A 21498-nucleotide genomic window follows, 5' to 3' on the forward strand; every position below is an offset into this window, starting at 1 on the left:
CCCTGGGTTAGACACTGGCTATATGCAAATCAGCTCTGACCCTGTGCCTCATGGGAACAGTCCAGTCCGAACTACCAAGCCATGTCTTTCCCAGACCGGAATCAAGCATCCAAGGACCGGTTTCTGGCTATCATATCGCCATTGTCTAACCCAGGGTGATGTGGAGTGCAAAAAAACGATGGATTTGGGCCCAGATCTTTGGACTGGGTTGAGTGTGTGACATTGATCCACATTCGGTCCATCACCTGTTGTGTTTGCATATTCCGCCCTAAGTGCGCTGGGGATGCCCAGACGTGGGTCCCAGGCACTCCACACCACTGGAGTCAAGCTAGCCGGGCTGATGAGAGGTGTTACCTCGAAACCGGTCCAGTCCTCGGATGCTTGACTCCGTTCTGGGAAGGACATAGCTTTTGTAGTTCGGACTGGACTGTTCCCATGGGGCACAGGGTCAGAGCTGATTTGCATATCGCCATTGTCTAACCCAGGGTGGTGTGGAGTGCAAAAAAACGATGGATTTGAACCCCATATCTTTGGACTGGGTTGAGTGTGTGACATTGATCCACATTCGGTCCATCACCTGTTGTGTTTGCATATTCCGCCCTAAGTGCGCTGGGGATGCCCAGACGTGGGTCCCAGGCACTCCACACCACTGGAGTCAAGCTAGCCGGGCTGATGAGAGGTGTTACCTCGAAACCGGTCCGGTCCTCGGATGCTTGATTCCGTTCTGGGAAGGACATGGCTTTTGTAGTTCGGACTGGACTGTTCCCATGGGGCACAGGGTCAGAGCTGAATTGCATATCGCCATTGTCTAACCCAGGGTGGTGTGGAGTGCAAAAAAACGATGGATTTGGGCCCAGATCTTCGGACTGGGTTGAGTGTGTGACATTGATCCACATTCGGTCCATCACCTGTTGTGTTTGCATATTCCGCCCTAAGTGCGCTGGGGATGCCCAGACGTGGGTCCCAGGTACTCCACACCACTGGAGTCAAGCTAGCCGGGCTGATGAGAGGTGTTACCTCGAAACCGGTCCGGTCCTCGGGTGCTTGATTCCGTTCTGGGAAGGACATGGCTTTTGTAGTTCGGACTGGACTGTTCCCATGGGGCACAGGGTCAGAGCTGATTTGCATATCGCCATTGTCTAACCCAGGGTGGTATGGAGTGCAAAAAAACGATGGATTTGGGCCCAGATCTTTGGACTGGGTTGAGTGTGTGACATTGATCCACATTCGGTCCATCACCTGTTGTGTTTGCATATTCCGCCCTAAGTGCGCTGGGGATGCCCAGACGTGGGTCCCAGGCACTCCACACCACTGGAGTCAAGCTAGCCGGGCTGATGAGAGGTGTTACCTCGAGTCCGGTCCTCGGATGCTTGATTCCGTTCTGGGAAGGACATGGCTTTTGTAGTTCGGACTGGACTGTTCCCATGGGGCACAGGGTCAGAGCTGATTTGCATATCGCCATTGTCTAACCCAGGGTGGTGTGGAGTGCAAAAAAACGATGGATTTGGGCCCAGATCTTTGGACTGGGTTGAGTGTGTGACATTGATCCACATTCGGTCCATCACCTGTTGTGTTTGCATATTCCAATCAGACTACAGCAATCACAAACTCTGCTCAGAAATGTAAAAGTCGCTTTCAGCTAATGCACCATAAGCTAGCTCATGACATGACAATTTGCCACAAAGAAACACACTGTTAGCTAGCATTTGAGGCTAGAAAATTCACATTATTTTAGACACAAAAGTGGGGTAACATGATTAAGCTAAATTACCAGAGCACCCATATCCATCTACTGCACAAACATGAATTCTATCAACATTCTTCAAGCCCTGCAATATGAATCAGAGAGCACTCAATTCAATGTCCAGCATATATATTAAATCCATTAAGCCTAGTGTATAAACCAATACCATATTTATATAGTACAAAAATCGTATTTCTTGAATTCCAATTAAAAAAACAATTTTTCAAGGTCTGCAACAAGTGCAACATAATCATACATATAGACTATCGTGTTCACACAGCACTCTGGAAGCAAACATTTAGCTCCACGTAATGATCACCTCTAAAATCTGTTTTGTAAATTGCTTGAGAAACTCCAAAGTCCTCTTTAGAAGTGTTTTTTAAGGAATTCATGTTTTCTCAATGTAAATGAATGTCAACCAATTTGTGATAAAGATTTCTTAAGCGTAACAAGGAAAGTATTCTCATCAGTTCTACTCTCGTCAATTTTTTTGTTTATTCATTGAGGTGTTATTTTAAAGCAGTCATTTCTTTTGGTTATTAGATGGATGGATATGCAGAATCGCCAACCAATAGAAGGAGAACACCCTGGAGGCACCTCAATGCCTCCGTGGTATAGAATAAGGTGCTCAAAATGGACCGATTAGTCCTTTATTAGAAGACCCCTCGCTCACCAACCTAGTTAATGACATGCTTCATCATCGGGATCCCACCTGGATAGCCGAATGCCATCCAGGTGTGCTGCGACACCTGATTACAGTGGATCGTTTTTTTTTATTTAGGGTGCAAGTGAAATGGAAAAGTGCTTTAGAAATTGGCCAGTTTTAACTATCCATGAAAAAAACTATTTAATATGGTGCAACTAGGCAATGTTAAAAATTTGTGGGATACCATGCGAGGTTAGATTGGCCTGAGGAATCCAATAGTGAAGTGAAAATAAAAGTGGTCTACATGTTTCAACCTCGTGCAGGTTTTCGTCGGGATCAGTGATGTTAACCAGGGCCGTCTACACATGCGAAGGTGTACCCTACCCTTGGTTACTGTGAAACCCCACCATGTACTCACAGTGGGGGTGTCATTTCTTTGATTCTAGAAAGGAAAAACCTGTGAAGACAAAAGAACAACATACGCAAAGCATAATCAATTATATACATGGCGTTTTTAAAGTGCTCCTCTCGTTCAACATCCAGCGCTCGAAGTTGTGGAGAAACATCGGATGTGTCCGATGACTCTCAGACAGGTCATACTTAATGTACCACGTTAAGTCTGTGGCATCATAGGACTAAAGAAAAGTCCAACATGTTATCAAACAGGGCTGGAATCCGCCTGTGATCAAACATTACAACCCACCAATCTCATACAGAAGTGCGTGTGTGCGCACTCTCACAAAATTAAATGGGGTGCACATGTCCTGAAACGAGCGGTCACAGAGCTAGATGTTAAACTTGTCATTCTCAAGTACACACTGACTGTTTAAATTGCTTTTACGTGGGTGTCTGCGCTCTCACTCGACTAAGTGAGTGCGTGTATAAAACACATTAGAGCATACTTCGTGGATACTGTGTAATACACAAGGGAGACACAAAGGTGCGAAAAACAAGGGGGAAGTAGGGGGCGCGAGGCTTACTTGCGGTGCTAGATTAGCGTGCCTCATGGGCGCCGGGGTCAGAGCTCGTTCCTTACACGATCTGGGAAAAAGGACAAGAGCAGTAGGAAACAGGGGCGTGGGGGGGGGGGGGTAGACTTAGCGGTGCCCACCCACATCGAGTCTGTAGACTTATTTAGTGTAGAACAAAAAATGGCTGCTGTGCCTAATCCAAGACGCTAATGTTTGATGCATCAGGGGGAGTGATGGCTGGGGAAAATGCAAGATGACGTTCGATCTGATGGTACTGAGGCCTTTGTTGTCAAGGATGCTAGTGCGTAAAGGGGCCTGGTAGCCGGAGAAATGGTGCGATGATGGACACTAAAGTCAAAAGGAGCTAAGCGTGACGCACTAGGTTGCTAAGGACGCTACGGTCTTAAGCAACGAGACGCTGGGGCCAGGTAAAGAGAAACTGAAAACCAGCTCAGGGACGTAGGGATAATTCAGAAACCGGTGATTGGAAACAGACAGAAGGAGGAAAAAGGAGAAAAACAAATGGAAAGTGAAGGACAAATGTCCTGGGTACCCCACAAAACAAAAAATGGTGCTTGCCTCAAATAAGGTGGCCAAAATTTAAATTAAATGACAAATGGGAAATGACATTCAGTGAAGTGCATAGGGAAGTGAGAATATGACACATCCATATGGAACACATGGTTGGAGTGCCATAAACCCACAGCACACAGGGGGAAGTTATCACAAGGTATAACCAGACATAAATGGTGTTCGTATGATATCAGATTAAGGAACAGGAAACCGAATGGTAAGGAAGAGGTCTATTTAGAAGAACTGAATTCAACGGAATGTTATTGTTTTTGTAATCCATCTCCTGTTTTTATTTGCTCTATGATGGTCCACCTCATGCCATTAGTTGTGTGGTTCATCAGGAGAAAGTGTTCAGTGTGTTTTGTCATTGTTTTTTTGCACCTGATCGTACTGCGATGTTCACAGATTCTGTTTAATTTTCCTACTGGTCATTCCCACGTATTGGGGGTTACAAGGGCAAACGATCCTGTAGATAACATTAGTACACTTTTCTGGGTTCTAGTGCTTCGTGTTATCTGTAAGATGACAGATTCTGCAATTTCCACATTTATAATGTCCTGTGATGTCCGGTAAGCCCCATGCTTTCAGGACAGTTGCTGGTTTATCTTGGGTGGTTTCTTTTGGGTGTCTGTTGACTACAGAGACCTTTATACCTCTTGCTTTTCTGACGTAAAAAAGGTTTCCCCCAATTTACATTTCCTGTGTTCAGAATAGTCCAGTGCTTGTTGATAGTCTCAGTGAACAGATTTTATGCCGTGCTGTATGTGGTTACGCAGGTCAATGGTATTTCATCTTGTTTTATCCTCCAGAAGCGCTGCTCTGGGTTGATTGTGCGCTCTTTTTAGGCACTTTTTGAGGATTCTTTCAGGGTAGCCTCTGTCAGTCAATTTTCTCGTGAGGTCCATCGCCTGCATGCGGTAGTCAGTGATCTTACTGCAGTTGCGGCGTAGCCTTAAATATTGGCCATAAGGCAGATTTTCTCTCAATGGTCTGGGGTGGAAGCTTTCATATCTAAGTAAGTTGTTCTTGGCTGTTGGTTTATAATGGGTTCTTGTTTCAAGGCGACCATTTTCCTTGGTGATCACGACATCTAAAAATATCATGCTATTGTGATCTTTGGTGTGGGTGAACGTCAAGTTCTGATCACATGTGTTGATCCACTGGAAAAATTCTGAGCGAGTGTCTTCCGGTCCTTGCCAAATGGCAAGGACATCATCGATGTACCTTTTCCAGAAGATGATGTGGGTTGAAAATGGGTTCTGTTCGTTCAGTGTGTATTTTTTCTCAAAATAAAAAACATACAGTCCGGCCACACTAGGGGCAAAGGTGCTTCCCATTGAAGTACCCCCTGTATTTACAAGATACCAAGAGTCTATTACAACTTCTGGACGACATTGAAGTCAATGAGACCACAATATTGGTGAGCTTTGACATTGAAAGCCTCTACACCAGTATTCCCCAGGATGATACTCTGGAAGTACTCGAGAGCCCTGGATGAGACAAATTGGACATATCGGACACCTAAGAACTTCATTCTGGAATGCGCCAGACTGGCTTTGAAGAGAAACTTTTATGAATTTGAGGGGTATTTTAATGGGAAGCACCTTTGCCCCTAGTGTGGCCGGACTATATGTTTTTGATTTTGAGAAAAAATACATACTGAACTAGCAGAACCCCTTGTCAACCCACATCATCTTCTGGAAAAGGTACATTGATGAAGTCCTTGCCATTTGGCAAGGACCGGAAGACACTCTCTCAGAATTTTTCCAGTGAATCAACACATGTGATCAGAGCTTGAAGTTCACCCACACCAAAGATCACAATACCATGATCTTTTTAGATGTTGTGATCACCAAAGAAAATGGTCGCCTCAAAACAAGAACCCATTATAAACCAAAGGCCAAGAACAACTTACTTACATATGAAAGCTTCCACCCCGAACCATTGAGAGAAAATCTGCCTTATGGCCAATATTTAAGGCTACTCCGCAACTGTAGTAAGATCACTGACTACCTCAAGCAGGCGATGGACCTCACGAGCAAATTGACTGACAGAGGCTACCCTGAAAGAATCCTCACAAAGAGTGCGCAATCAACCAAGAGCAGCGCTTCTGGAGGATAAATCAAGTTCAGAAGATGAAATACCATTGACCTGCGTAACCACATACAGCTCGGCATCAAATCTGGTCCCTGAGTCTATCAACAAGCACTGGACTATTCTGAACACAGGAAATCTATATCGGGAGAAACCCCTCTTTTCGTTTAGATAAGCAAGAAGCATAAAGGACTCTGTAGTGAACACACGCCCAAAAGAAACCAGCCAAGATAAACCAGCAACTGTCCTGAATGCATGGGGCTTACCAAACATCACAGGACATTATAAATGTAGAAATTGCAGCGTCTGTCATCTTACAGACAACACGAAGGCACTGGCACTAGAACCCGGAAAAGTGTGGACTCTACGAGCACACACCAATTGCAACAGTACTAATGTTATCTACAGGATCATTTGCCCTTGTAACCTCCAATACGTGGGGATGACCAGTAGGAAAATTAAACAGAGAATCTGTGAACATCGCAGTACGATCAGGTGCAAAAAAACATTGACAAAACTCACTGAACACTTTCTCCTGATGAACCACATAACTAATGACATGAGGTGGACCATCATAGAGCAAATAAAAACAGGAAATGGATTTCAACGCATATTCGAGAAAGAACAACGCTGGATATACAGGCTTTCCACGCACAAAAATGGACTGAACGATAACATTCCGTGGAATTCAGTTCTTTCTAAATAGACCTCTTCCTTACCATTCGGTTTTCTGTTCCTTAATCTGATATGATACTTACACCGTTTATGTCTGGTTATAACTTGTGATAACTTCCCCCTGTGTGCTGTGGGTTTATGGCACTCCAGCCGTGTGTTCCCTATGGATGTGTCATTTTCTCACTTCCCTAAGCACTTCACTGAATGTAATTTCCCATTTGTCATTTAATTACATTTTTGGCCACCTTATTTGAGGCAAGCGCCATGTTTTAGTTTTGCGGTGTACCCAGGACATTTGTCCTTCACTTTCCGTTCGTTTTTCTCCTTTTTCCTCATTCTGTCTGTTTCCCATCACAGGTTTCTGAATTAGATCGGCTGCCTCACTAAAGGCATTATCCCTACGTCGCTGAGCTGGTTTTCATAAGAGCGTAGCGTCCTTAACAACCTAGTGCGCCACGCTTAGCTCCTTTCGACTTAGCGTCCATCAGCGCACCATTTCTCCGGCTACCAGGCCCCCTTACGCACTAGGCACATGTGTCCTTGACAAAGAAGAGCGCCCCGCCTCACTACCATCAACACGAAAGTCATCTTGCATTTTCCCCGGCAATCACTCCCCCTGATGCATCAAACATTAGCGTCCTTGACAACGAAGCGCTCCTCACCTCACTACCATCAGCTCGAGCGTCAACCCACCCTTCCACCACGCCCGCGCACGTCGCCACCCGGAAGCGCACGCTATTTATCCAAACGCAGATATTCCTTCAGTGTTCCGATGCAGGTCTTGGATTAGGCACAGCAGCCGTTTGTTTGTTCTACACACAGTAAGTCTACAGACTCGATGCGGGTGGGCACTGCTAAGCCTGTCCCCCCCCCCCACCCCCACCCCAAGCACCTGTTTCTTACTGCTCTCGTCTTTCTCAGATGGAGTAAGGAATGAGTGTGTGGGTGTGTGTGCGATTTGCTGTCCTGTAGGGGAAAAGCCGGGACTAGTGTGTGTGAAAGTGCATTTAGGAGCGCTTTCGGGAACCATTTTAAAAGTGCATTTATTTTTCTTTTGACGCTTTTTAACTGTATTCTGCCCTACCTGAAGCTCATGCTTGAATTTTCTATCGACCCCTGTGTCGTGTCCATTATTTCATCCCCAGCAACCGAGTAGGCGCTGTTGGGACACCGCCATTTTTGTGCAGGGCAAGCATAGTAGGGTTTAGCCCCTCCCCGCCCTCTCGTCACATCCACGACAAAATGGTGCCCTCCCCAGGTAGCGCAGCGTACGGGCGCAGCGGCGGCGCCGAAGGTGCACCTAAGGTAAGCCCGTCCGCGACCCGGAGGCGCCTGGTCCTGCAGAGAACCATGCCCACCCGGGATACTTTACGGAAGGGGTAATTACTTACGATCGAGCCACCTTACACAGGCTCAGGGATACTACGAGAAATATATGTGTGTACCCTGCCTGCGATCCTGATACTGTTAGTCATGTTTGTAAGGATTGTGGGTGGTCATCTACCACTACCTCTCTTTCTCAGGACACCTCTGGCCCCAATAATATCGCGGATAGTTTTCTTGCGAGGGCCTATGTTCGCCCATGTATGCTTCTAAATACCCGATCACTGGGCAAGCATGCCCTTGACCTTTTTAATTTACTCTCTGCGCAAAATCCTTCATGTCTTTTTCTCACGGAGACCTGGCTGGGTGACTCCTCTAGCCCTGATATAGCTACTGCCCTTCCCTCTAACTATTATATTGTAAGGAAAGATCGGGAGTCAGGTAGAGGAGGAGGAGTGGCTATAGTGGTGGACAAGCGCTTCGCCTGCTCTGTGTTGGAAACTGACCCTATTAGTGGGACCGAATCACTTGGCTTCTGTTTATCTTTTTCACCACATCACTCTTGTGCCGGTATTCTCATCTACCGCCCACCCGGCAATCTTGGCTCTTTTTGTGACGAACTTCATCAGGTTTTGTACACACTGGCAGTGAAATATAAGCATCTTTTCCTTCTCGGTGATTTTAATATCCATATGGATGAACCTGAGTCAGCCGATGCCATAAAATTAAGTGATGTCACCGGCACATTTGACCTGCTTCCCTACTTTTCTGTGGCTACTCATAACAGAGGTCATCTGTTAGATCAAGTCTTCTCCTCCAGGCCCATTCAGTCCTACCCTCCTCTTCCCGTGATCTGGTCTGACCATTGTCTGTTAAACTTTGATATCTTGGGTCCCGTTAAATCCATCACGACAGAGAATAGCCTTCAATCTATGGCTTTCCGCCCTTTCCATCGTGTCACCACTGACATGTTGGAACAGTCTTTGGTAGTCCACCCTTGCCAACAGTCTGGTAATCTTGAGCTGGATCTTATTAGTTTTCAGTCTTGGCTCGTGCAACGTTTTGAGGAACTAGCTCCCATTCCTGCTAGAACCAAAACAGTCCAACGGACTTCAGCTCCTTGGTTCACGGCCGAACTTCGTGAAATCAGGAAGGACTGTAAGAAAGCCGAGCGATTATGGCGTAAAAACTACGAAATTCCTCTGAAAAGAAGTTTTAAAAATCTTACAAAAAATTACCACAAAGCCATCATAAAGGAGAAGAAGTCTTTCTTTGCCAAAAGAATTGACTCTGCCAACAACATCAGTAAGCAAATCTTTACTATTGTTAGGGAATTCACTTCACCTCTTGCCCTTTGCCCTAAATTCTCTCCTTCTGAGTCTTGGGTTAACCAGCTGGCTAGCTTCTTCTTTAATAAAATTCTTACTATTCAGGCGTCTTTTCCTCCGATCGCTCCTGTCTTAGACCTTGGCTCTCCTATCTCTGTGACGACTGCCCCACAAGTAGACAATATCCTCGCTGTTTTTCCGCCATTATCCCCCCAGACCTCGCTCATTCTTTTACAAAAACTGAAATCTGGCTCTCCCTCCGACCCATGCCCAGCAAAAACTCTGTCCAAAATGGCCCACGTCCTCAATCCTCTGATCAATCCTCTTCTTAATGCTTCCTTTACATCAGGTGTGGTTCCTGGGGCCTGGAAAATGGCTCATGTCATCCCTCTTTTAAAGAAAGCTAATCTGAATCCCTTGGTGCACTCCAATTACAGGCCAATATCTTTGCTCCCTGCATTAGCCAAGCTTGCAGAAAAACATGTACATACCATCTTGTCTAATTTTTTAGAAGAGCATAATATTCTGCACCAGACACAGTCAGGCTTTCGGTCTAACCTTAGCACAGAAACCGCTTTGCTAGAGGTTACCGAATCTATAAAGGAAGTGACGGATCAAGGCGGGAAGGCAATGCTGGTACTACTCTATCTCTCAGCGGCCTTTGACACCGTCCCTCACAACCGGCTCCTATTAAGACTCCAGGAGATCGGGATTAGAGGGACGGTGTTCAACTGGTTTAAGTCCTTCCTGTCTGAGCGCCAACAACTGGTCTGGTCGCCACCTCATGCAGCAGTGGTTCCTTCACTTGAAGTGGGAGTGCCACAGGGATCAGTATTGAGCCCCACCCTCTTTAATATTTATCTTTCCCCTCTGGCTGCACTGGCGGAGTCTTATGGCGCCCGTATTGTATCGTATGCTGACGATACGCAGCTGCTGTTCACCTGCGATAAACATTCTGATTTTGCAGGTGATTCCATCAAAAGCTGCCTGGAGGCGGTCTTCGCCTGGTTTCAGGAGAATCAGCTTAAATGCAATTCAGACAAGTCTGAAATTATTTTTTTTGGGCTGTTCTCCTGCCTCTCAATGGAAATCCTGGTGGCCGGCAGACATGCACCCTCCTTCGTCACCTACTGAGGTTGCTAAGAACCTGAGCGTGAAAATTGACAAGGGTCTCACTTTTAAACCTCAGATCCTCACCTTAGTTGGCCAATGTTTTGGGCTACTACGCACGCTTAGGAAATTCCTTCCTCTACTGTCGCATTGCCACAGGAGAATCACTGTGCAAGCAATGATCGGATCTAGGCTTGACTACGCCAACGTACTATACTTAGGACTTCCAGAGTACCTCTTGGCTCGCCTTCAGACTGTACAGAATTCTGCCGCGAGGGCCATTTTTGGTCTGAGTCGTAGAGCTCATACTTCATCCCTGCTCAATTCACTCCATTGGCTCCCGGTTAGGAAACGTATCATCTTCAAGACCTTGACCATGACTTTTAAATCTTTGCATGGCATCGGTGCAGTCTACTTAAGGAAACATGTCCAGTTTTATCAGCCTTCTAGATCACTACGCTCGGCCACACAATCTCTGGCTGTTGTTCCAGCAATAAAGCGTGCTCGCATTGGAGGTCGGTCATACAGGGCGTGCGCTCCGCAGCTCTGGAACAAACTCCCACTTTCTCTGAGGAAGGCAGACAATCTCCTAACTTTCAGAAAGGATCTCAAGACGTGGCTTTTCGGTCTCTAGGACGTCATGTTGTGTTCAGACCTCACTACTGATCTGTAAAAGCGCCGGGACACTCTGATCGAGTAGCCGTGCGCTATACAAACCTACGTTTAACATAACATAACATAACATGAGTTCCCTGTGCCCATGAGGCACGCTAAGCTAGCGCCGCAAGTAAGCCTCGCGCCCCCGACTTCCCCCTTGTTTTCCACACCTGTATGTGTCTCCCTTGTGTATTACACAGTATCCATTAGGCATGCCCTCTTATGTGTTTTATACACATCCTCACTTAGTCGAGTGAGAGCGTAGACACCCACGTAAAAGCAGTCAGTGTGTATTTGAGAGTGACAAATTTAACATCTACCTCTGGTAGATCTCTGACCGCTCTTTTCTGGACATGTGCACCCCATTTAATTTTGTGAGAAGGGCACACACACACACTTCTGTATAAGATTGGTGGGTTGTAATGTTTGATCACGGACGGATTCCAGCCTTGTTTGATAACATGTTGGACTTTTCTTTAGTCCTATGATGCCACAGACTTGATGTGGTACATTAAGTATGACCGGTCTGAGAGTCATCTGACACATGCAATGTTTTTCCACAACTTCGAGCACTGGATGTTGAACAAGAAGAGCACTTTAAAAACGCCATGTATATAATTGATTATGCTTTGCGCATGTTATTCTTTTGTCTTCACAGGTTTTTTCTTTTAAGAATCAAAGAAAGGACACCGCCACTGTGATAAACATTCTGATTTTGCAGGTGATTCCATCAAAAGCTGCCTGGAGGCGGTCTTCGCCTGGTTTCAGGAGAATCAGCTTAAATGCAATTCAGACAAGTCTGAAATTATTTTTTTGGGCTGTTCTCCTGCCTCTCAATGGAAATCCTGGTGGCCGGCAGACATGCACCCTCCTTCGTCACCTACTGAGGTTGCTAAGAACCTGAGCGTGAAAATTGACAAGGGTCTCACTTTTAAACCTCAGATCCTCACCTTAGTTGGCCAATGTTTTGGGCTACTACGCACGCTTAGGAAATTCCTTCCTCTACTGTCGCATTGCCACAGGAGAATCACTGTGCAAGCAATGATCGGATCTAGGCTTGACTACGCCAACGTCCTATACTTAGGACTTCCAGAGTACCTCTTGGCTCGCCTTCAAACTGTACAGAATTCTGCCGCGAGGGCCATTTTTGGTCTGAGTCGTAGAGCTCATACTTCATCCCTGCTCAATTCACTCCATTGGCTCCCGGTTTGTTTTTCCACAACTTCGAGCACTGGATGTTGAACAAGAAGAGCACTTTAAAAACGCCATGTATATAATTGATTATGCTTTGCGCATGTTATTCTTTTGTCTTCACAGGTTTTTTCTTTTAAGAATCAAAGAAAGGACACCGCCACTGTGAGTACATGGTGGGTTTTCACAGTAACCAAGGGTAGGGTACACCTTAGCGTGTGTAGACCTTCTGGTTAACATCACTGTTGCTGATGAAAACCTGGAAAGTCCTCCACGAGGCTGAAACATGTAGACTACTTTTATTTTCACTTCACTATTGGATACCTCGGTCCAATCTAACCTCGCATGGTATCCCACAAATTTATAACATTGTCCAGTTGCTCCATAAAAAATAGTTTTTTTCATAGAGTTAAAACTGGCCAATTTTTAAACCACTTTTTCCATTTCACTTGCACCCTAAATAAAAAAACCTTCTCCACTGTAATCAGGTGTCGCAGCACACCCAGATGGCATTCGGCCATCCGGGTGGGACCCCGATGATGAGGCATGTCACCAACTAGGTTGAGTGAGGGGTCTTCTAATAAAGGACTAATCTGTCCTTTTTGTACACCTCTTTCTATACCACGGATGCATTGAGGAGCCTCCAGGGGGTACTCCTCCTATTGTTTGGCGATATTGATTAAGGGGACCAGGAGTATTCCCATGCAGAATACCCTTTCTTTCTCATTGTTTTTTCTGGATATGCAGAATTACATGGTAAATGTTAGTTTAGAGTGCTAGTGAGACCTTTGAGATCACCACTACTTTTCTGTGTTAAGCTCAGTTGAATGAAGTTGAATACCTAATTTTTTTATAATGATTTCTGAACTGTTAGCTATGTTTTTCAAGGATCCAAATGTCACCCACATTTTGGATATTTTACTGCCAGTGGGCCATGCCTTCAAAATTAAAAAAAATGTTGTTCAAGTGGTGCATAACAGCATATTTATTGTTATTATTATTAATAAATCCATTTGAAGATTGTGCCCATGTCCTTCCCTCACAATTTTCTATCCTTGCTTGCTACAGTTGTCAAATTATTCTTAGAAATAGGAAGGTATTTTGTTTTTAGTATGCTCTTAAAGGTGAGCCCTCAGACTGCAGTTTGGGGAAAAAGGGAGAGCAGTCTGTCCAGATGTCCGGGCAAAAAAGTCATAGTCCATTTCTTCGCTTAATAAAAATGAGTAAATAATCAACCCTTTTGAGGCAGAAGGCAGCAAAAGAACAATTTTCTCTGTACCTTAGAGCAGCTCAAAAATGCATGTGACCAAGGCCTACAATTATACTGTTGATGTCTTTCTTTTTTACAGAGGTTTTTCACACTTCTAAACAGAATGCTAGGGAGAAGATTTCTTCAGATTCAAGCTCTGACTGTGGTAGTTCTCGGGGGAGCGTGCGAGCGAGTCGTGGAAGTTGGGGGAGTTGGAGTAGTACCAGCAGTTCAGATGGCGACAAAAGACCTGTGATTCCAACAAGAAGTGCTATTCCATCTAGTAAGTAATCTGTGATGTAAACATGTTTAAATATATTAGATGGAGGCTTGTGTTTATTCAAGCGTCTCTGCTCACATCTATTCCAATAGGTACTATGTGACTAGAGGCAAGATTCTGAGCTCTTTATTAAATCCATGTACATATGCACACAATATATATCCACATCCGTTACCCCGTGCAGGTGCACAGTCTTAACAGTTTCCATCCTTTTATGGATTGAAATAGTTTTCTCTTATTGTCAGAATTTCCATTCCGTAGAGCCTTTCTTTTCAATTTTTCTTTCATTGTGTGCTTTCAGTTTTTTTCCTATTTTTCTTCTATTCCTGCTTGTTTTACTGTTTGGGTGTGCTTTGGGTGGTGGAGCATTCATGGTGTTCAGCAGACAGTTTACACCAATCAGTGAGTTCAAACCATTAATCCAGACATCTAGGGAATCCCTGCTTTGAGTTGCTACCAGCATGACATGGTTTTGCAAGACCAGCTTTGACTGCCTGGGGAGTCCATCATGCGGGAGACTCTTGATTTCATTTTACAAAAAAAGGAACAATAAATTAACTCTTAAGCAGGTAAGTGTAAAGCACTGCTGAGCTTCTCAAAAACCCAGTAAAATAGCAAGACATCCTATCCAAGGAAATTCCTGTTGCAGTGTTATCCAAATAAGCATCAGCAGCTTAAACTCCTGATAGGGTGAATTTACTGGATTGCATAAGCATTTTTCCATGTATTCACCTTCTTAATTCGTATAAATCGGTTGTCTACAATCGAGCAATAAAAAAAAGGGTCTCTCTCATTTCAGTTGAATGTCTTGGGTGGTCAATCCTTTCTTCCACATTAGTGATGTTGTTGCTCTTTTAGGCAGAATCCTACTCTCTATTCAAGTACTGTGGCAGCAGTGACCCATTTCACGTGTGGTCCTTAATCTGATCCAGTGGATGGGTCGTTCTTTCTTCCTTTCTATACCACATTTGTCTGACACCAGATTTGTCTAAATTTATTGAAGTTGGAGGGAGAGAGCTGACTATGAATCCTTCCATACGTGCTTTGAGACAAATCATATGCATTTCTCCTTATAAGTATGTGGGCAGTTTTTGTTGCCATCTAGTAGTATTGCCAACGACCAAAACCATGCTAGTCTTGATTTACACACAATACAATCATCCTGTTTTACTTCGGCACAGGGTGATACTGGTGTGTTTGTTAGATAGCTGTTTCTCAGAATGTTTTGCATCTATATTCCCACATTGCAGAGATACTCACCCTTAGCACTAAATGTTTTCTTATCGGTCTCCTTCGTATTTTGGTTAAAAGGCGTATTGCCAGATTAAATTTTAAACTTGTATTCGGCTGACTTAAACTCAAATCTTTTGAACTTTTTATCCTTAACAGACTACAACTATTTCCTTAAAGCTACCCTTTACTCTTTTTCAGTTCTTTTGATGAACCACATCAATGAAATATAAGCCTGAGTTAATCTGAAACATTTTTACATTGTTCATTGTGACTAAGTGGTTCTCCAAATTCAACCCTTTTTTATCCCAAGAGTGAACCCCCTTTCAGTGGTAGTGATTCACAACGTGTTGGCTAGGTGAGCCATATAGCTTTATCTGGACAGGACCAAGAAAATCAGCTTATCTTACCAGTGCCTAGCCATCCATAGTGATGTTGATTTGAGTAAGGTGGGTAATGGAACAGCACAACCTTATCATGTGGGTTAAGTTTCATCTATTTCACACAATGTCTGCTCGTGATTTAAAATTGCTACAATCAAATATTTAAAGGTGGTTTCAAGCGGACTTCAGAATGAGGGTTGTTACGCGCTTAAAATCACAGTGCGGCTTTTCACGAGCTCTGTTTATGCTTGTAATGACAGATGCAGTAATTAATCAATGCCGCTGTTCGGCTTGCAACCGAGTTTCAATACATTCTGCTCCCATCGCGGTTTAAATACGGTGTATAAATGCGGTCATAAGCGCATAAGGCTACAAGCGTAGCAATAGACATATCAAAATGTATTTACTTTAACACTGGACTAATGCTTCCTTTTCCTCCTCGCGTAGCTGTCCTTTTCCTGTCTTTGCAGGTGGCACTGCAATGTTCATTTCCTACAGAGGGTGGGATAGTAGTAGTTATGCCATCAACACAGATGGGAAGAGAATGCCACCTGTGCTATCCCTGATTCCACAAGTTGGGATAAGCTTATCCTATGGTTGACATTACAACTAATAAAAATTAAGGGCTTCTAAAGGGGTACAAGTAGAAGCATATTAATTTCAAATTAAATTGTAATGCCTTTTGCTCTTTTGTCATGAAATGTATTTAAAGTTTCACTTTTCAACAGGTGCTCTCTCATTTGTATCCTCCGGGTCAGAGGTTTGTGTCATCTTACAGCACAAGTTGACCTTTAAGTCCAAAGAGGGCTATGTCGTGTGATCTTTCATACCTTGTATTTTGGGTGCATTGGTTCACAGCACTTTTTCATTTATTTATTTAGGGGATAACCTTCCTCAGAATGACTATCCTGTGGAAAGTCCTGTAGCGCTGAATTTAATACACACCATTTGCAATAAAAGGTAAAAATTAAATTAACCTTTGTGTTCTCTTTTAAAATAAATGTTCTATATGTCCATTTTATATTTCCTACTTCTGGTGTTTTCTTTTCTTTTCTTATTATTAAGTGTTTTAAGTGTACATAACTTAATTTCATAGAAGCTGCACAAATAGAGCATGTTATCAAGAACTGCTAACACTAGGAGGGGCATTAAGAGTTTGGTCTACGTGGAATTTTGCCAGCAGGAATCTGTAGCATTCTATCTATTTGGTAGATTTTTCTCCCTCGAATGTAAGTTTTGCCCTCTACAGTGTGCAGATATGGGCCCTAAAACGACCGAGTGCAACAATGACTATCCCCCAACTGTGCCTCTTGACCTCCGCCCGTCGTCTGCCAATTTGACTAGCTCAGCACCTCCAGCTCCATCCCCAGCACAAGGTCTGATGCCCCAGGTCGATCCTCGATGCCAGATATACAGATCCAATAGTTTTGTCGATTTGATAGCTCAGCCCCTATCCACTGGCCAGCAACATTATGCCAATCCAACCCAGAGCGATAGCAGCACTATGATAAGGATGGTGATTATGTAGGTGATTTTTGTGATGAAGAGGATATATATCGCCAGATACTGGACCATCTTCCCCAAACCTGGCTATGGCTGCTGAAGACTTCGCCTCCTTTGCCACGGTGATTCCTGATTCGGAGGGCAGCAGAGGTCCTGGACCTAAATCTTCTCATGCAAGAAGTCAAATCAGATGCCGTCACTGAGGTCCTAAACCCAGCTCAGACCAACCAAGAGCCTCTATAGCCTTTCAGTTAGGCTCTCATTGACATCTTAGTAGGCGCCTCGATAAAACCAGGATCTGTCCCCCATTGAGTAGGTAGGTGCAGGACGACACAGACCTGCTCCTTGGAACCCGGGTTTTTGTCTACTGCATCTAACTCCGCAGTTTGGTGCTAAAGGCACTCACCAGCCGCCAAAACCAAAATTCCTTACTTATGGCTCTGCCTTAATGAGATTCCAAGAGAATAGAAACATTTGCAAAGAGAATGTCCTCCACTGCCAGTGTTGCCACCTCTTGACTCCAGGGTAGGTACTCACATATGATGTGGGACAGGGTGTCTGACCTCTTGCCAGCTGTCCCAGAAGATATCAGACTGACCTTGCAGCATCTTATTTCTGATGATCAAGACACAATGAAGTAGATTATACGTTTAGGTCTGGACACTGCGTAGGGCAGCAGGAATCAGTATGGGGCTTCAGCGCCCCGCATTGATTTGCTTGACAAGGTTTCATCTAATATACAGCAGTCCGTATTAGACATGTTCTTTTTACAGGTTTTTTTGGAGCAAAGGCTTACTGGTCTTTAAAGAGATTTAAAGACAACTAGCCACCATCCACTCTCTAGACAAGGCAAAGCCTATTCTGCAGTTCCCCCAACAACAGGGCCCCTTTCGAGGCTTCGTTAGAGGCTACCAGCAGAGGTTAAGACTGATTGTGCCTCAGCATCAAGATGCCTCCAAGTCCTTTTGAGGGCAACACCAGGGAGCAGGCCGACCGCATTGAGGCCCTTAGGGGCAAAGTGCTATCAAAACACCACCCACCACCCTTGAAGGTGCTGCAAAACCGCTTTAATTTGTCCTTGGTGGCACATGATCGCACATAGGTCACTTTTTACCTCCCCAGATAGCAGAGCATCATGTATGTCCAATTGGTGCTCTAAATGGTGGAACGCAGATACTTTCTTACCTTCCTGCCCCATCTCCGGACATGCCACCTATACTGCAATTCCTCCCTCAAGACCACTTGTCCATACTCCATGGTGTAGTTCAAGCTGTCTTGACCAAGGGAGCACTAGAGTGGTTGGCGGCATCAGAGATAGGGACTGATTGCCTCTTCTGGTATTTTCTTGTGCCAAAGAAAGATGTAGGCCTTCATCCCATCCTAGATCTTCCTCTTCTGAACTTCTTCCTCAAGAAGCACAAGTTCAAGATGCTCACCCTTGTCCTAGTCATGTGTTCCCTGAATCCATTAGATTGGATGGTAGCGCTGAAGTTACAGGACACATACTTGAACATCCCCTTCCTGACGTCCTACAGGCGTTACCTACGGTTTCAAGTAGGCCACAGGCACTTTCAGTCCTCTGTGCTCCACTTTGGCCTTACTGGTGCTCCTTGGGTGTTCACCAAGATGATTATGGTAGTCGCATCTCATCTGTGGAGGTTGAGCATACCAGTATTCCCATACCTTAATGACTGACTACTGAAGGCGTGCTTGCTCCAAACATTTGTGGGCCAACTCCAGCTGATTGCTGATCTGTTGGGCTTTTCCATCAATCTGCTCAAATCACCCCTTCACAATGGCTCCCCTTCATCATAGCCATCCTGGATAAGGTGCTCTTTAAATCCATTCTTCTTTCTCAACAAGTCCAAGAAATCCGGGCTATGATCCCTATGTTTCAACCCTTGAACTTGGTCTAGGTGAGACCAGTCAGAGCTGACTGCCTTTTTGCCTCCTGCATCCTGCTTGTGGACCACATAAAGTGACACATGCAGACTCTGCAATGGGATTTGAAGTCTCTGTGGACTCGGCACCAGGGTGACCTGTCCTATTCCATCCAGGCATCGAAGTAGACCGCAAAAGATCTACAGTGGTGGCTGCTCAGCTGTGACTGGACCTGCTTGAGACCCTTCTCCCTATCCCTCGCAGAGCTAACGGTTATGATTGATGCATTGTTGCTTTGCTAGGGAGGTCATCAGGATGAGGTGGAAATTGGAAGATTATGGTCTCCAGCGGAGATTGCAACTTGCTGAAGTTGCAAGCAATTTGCTTGACACTGAAGGCATTCCTCCTGACCATAAATGGGTACAGATACACAGACAACTGCCATGTGGCACTGATTCCTGCCCCGCCACATCTTCAGGTTTGGATTAAACCGGATCAGCCAAGAACCACCACCCTACTAAATGCCTCCCTGACCACGGCCACCCACAACCCTGCTTTCACCAGAAGATTGGAAGCATGCTGAGGGGAACACTTTGCTGAAAAAACCATCAGCAGACCGTAGCAAACTCAAACACTACATTCCCATCTCCATGCTACCTTTCCCAGCCAAAGTCGTTGAAAAAGCCAGCAACTTGCAATATACCTAGAACCGAATCACGTCCTGGACAACTCTCAATCTGTCTTCCGCAGCAACCACATCACTAAAAGAGCCCTGATGACATCCTGGCCCTCCTGGACCAGGGAGAGACAGCAGCGCTAATCCTTCTTGACCGCTCCGCTGCCTTCAAAATAGTCTCCCACCACATGCTCATTGCAAGACTGCACAACTTTGGCAGAACATAAAGAGTTTGCCTACTACCATTCTCCTCCACACCCATTCATCTCCACTCCCAAGGAGATACTCTCTGGGGTCCCTCAAGGCTCATTACTCAGCCCCACCCTCTTCAACACCTACATGACTAAACTGGCCAGCTTCGCCAGATCCCACAGACTCCACTTCATCGTCTACGCTAATGACACACAACTCATCTTCTCCCTCTCCAAAGACTCCACAACTGCCTGAATCTCAATATGGATGTAGGAAGCTATCTTTTTATATGATATACCAAAAAGAGGTATATTGTGCAAAGAGTTCAAAGTGGGCCATAGATGCTATACTTAATGCTCGCCCCTCCAAAATCTCCCCCCCCCCTCACCTGTACATCCCTAGCTAGACACCATGCCATAATGCAATACCCAGGCGGTCAACACCCAGCGGAGCAAAGTACAACACAGTGTATCCCAGTTCTACCTCCCCCAATTTGTTCCAGTTTCTGTCATTACTGGCGCATAACAGCCCCTAACACATAGGGCTAATAAGGAGTGCTAATCACATCCCAGTACAAAACACCGATTACCTTGCATGAATGCCGATATCGCCTCACCACTCGTCCCACAGCAACATCAGTAATTGTTGGGACTGCAGGGGGCCATACGACACGATACTATCCAATTTCATGTTCAGGTGTAAAATGAATGTAATACATCTTTTTTGTATTAATCTCGCTGATATTGATGTGATGTACTTAATAAAAAAAAATGCCAATAAAAATGATTTTGTAAAAAAAAAAAGATTGTGCAAAGAGTCCAAATAGTCCCTTACTAGTGGACAGAGCCTTTCCCTAACAATCACAAGGTGGTCTTCTTAGGGGTTGAGCAGCCTTAGGCTTATCAGAGAGGAATGTTAGACATCATCAAATACACACAATAGCCAATGATTGATGCACACAACTCAACAAGGAGATCCATGCCAATTTATAAAAATAACACATATCTTTATAGGCACCAGAATCCATACCATCAGGTAAGTACGTTTTGTAAGAGAAATACTTTTACGTTAAAAAAGTTTACGCTTTTCAGAGGCTGCAATGTTACCCTATGGTGGAAAAACATAGACAGCGTACAGTTAGGGTACTGCGACTTATGGGACAAATCTCCTGGACTTAACGTGAGTATGGGGCAAGGTCCAAGGCAGCACCAAGAGTTTACACCGAGCGGTACCGGGGCGAGCAGGTGCAGTGGTGCAGTACACATCCAGTGGCCAATGTTAGTATATGGGCGGTGTCAGTCTTCGCATAAAGAAACAGCATGTTTTGACTGTGGGAGGGGGTGGCAGTTGGTCCTCTTCTTCACTACCCAGGGGCGACGAGTGCAGAGGTGTCCTTAGGCGTCCGGTTGTTCTTACCAGGAGCAGTTGCAGTACAGGGGGCCTGTGAACGGAGGCTGTAGGTGATGTTGGGAAGTTCACGAGGGGTGAAACCACAGTGGACTCTCTCTCTGGAGGGATAGGGAACCACGCTTTCCCGCCCACTCCACATCTGGCTTGGAGCAACTAGTGCAGAGGTGTCCTTAAGCGTCGGGCTTTCACAGTCTTGGAGTCCACTCAGGTTTCTTTGGGTGCCTGCAGGACACAGGAAATCAGCTTTGCTGCTTCACAGGAGTTCTTGGTTCCTGCGTGAAGTGCTGGCAGGTAGGTCTACCAGGGTTTGGAGACACAGCAGCTGCAGGAAAAGTCATCTTTTGGTGCAGTTGCCAAAGTCAGCAGGCAGACCTGCAGGGTT

The 21498-nt window shown here is 45.1% G+C and overlaps 1 protein-coding gene across 1 annotated transcript in view; it reads left to right on the plus strand.

Annotated features, from left to right (window-relative positions):
* Positions 1–21498, plus strand: part of TMEM131L (transmembrane 131 like) — a 580656-nt gene that overhangs the window by 495010 nt on the left and 64148 nt on the right. The window contains exons 29-30 of the mRNA XM_086962316.1: positions 13662–13844; positions 16336–16414. Of these exons, the coding sequence (XP_086818442.1) occupies positions 13662–13844; positions 16336–16414 (262 nt within the window). The remainder of the gene's footprint in view (positions 1–13661; positions 13845–16335; positions 16415–21498) is intronic.

Source organism: Lissotriton vulgaris, chromosome 3_1, assembly GCF_964263255.1.
Source record: "Lissotriton vulgaris chromosome 3_1, aLisVul1.2, whole genome shotgun sequence".
NCBI classification, from domain to species: Eukaryota; Metazoa; Chordata; class Amphibia; order Caudata; family Salamandridae; genus Lissotriton; species Lissotriton vulgaris.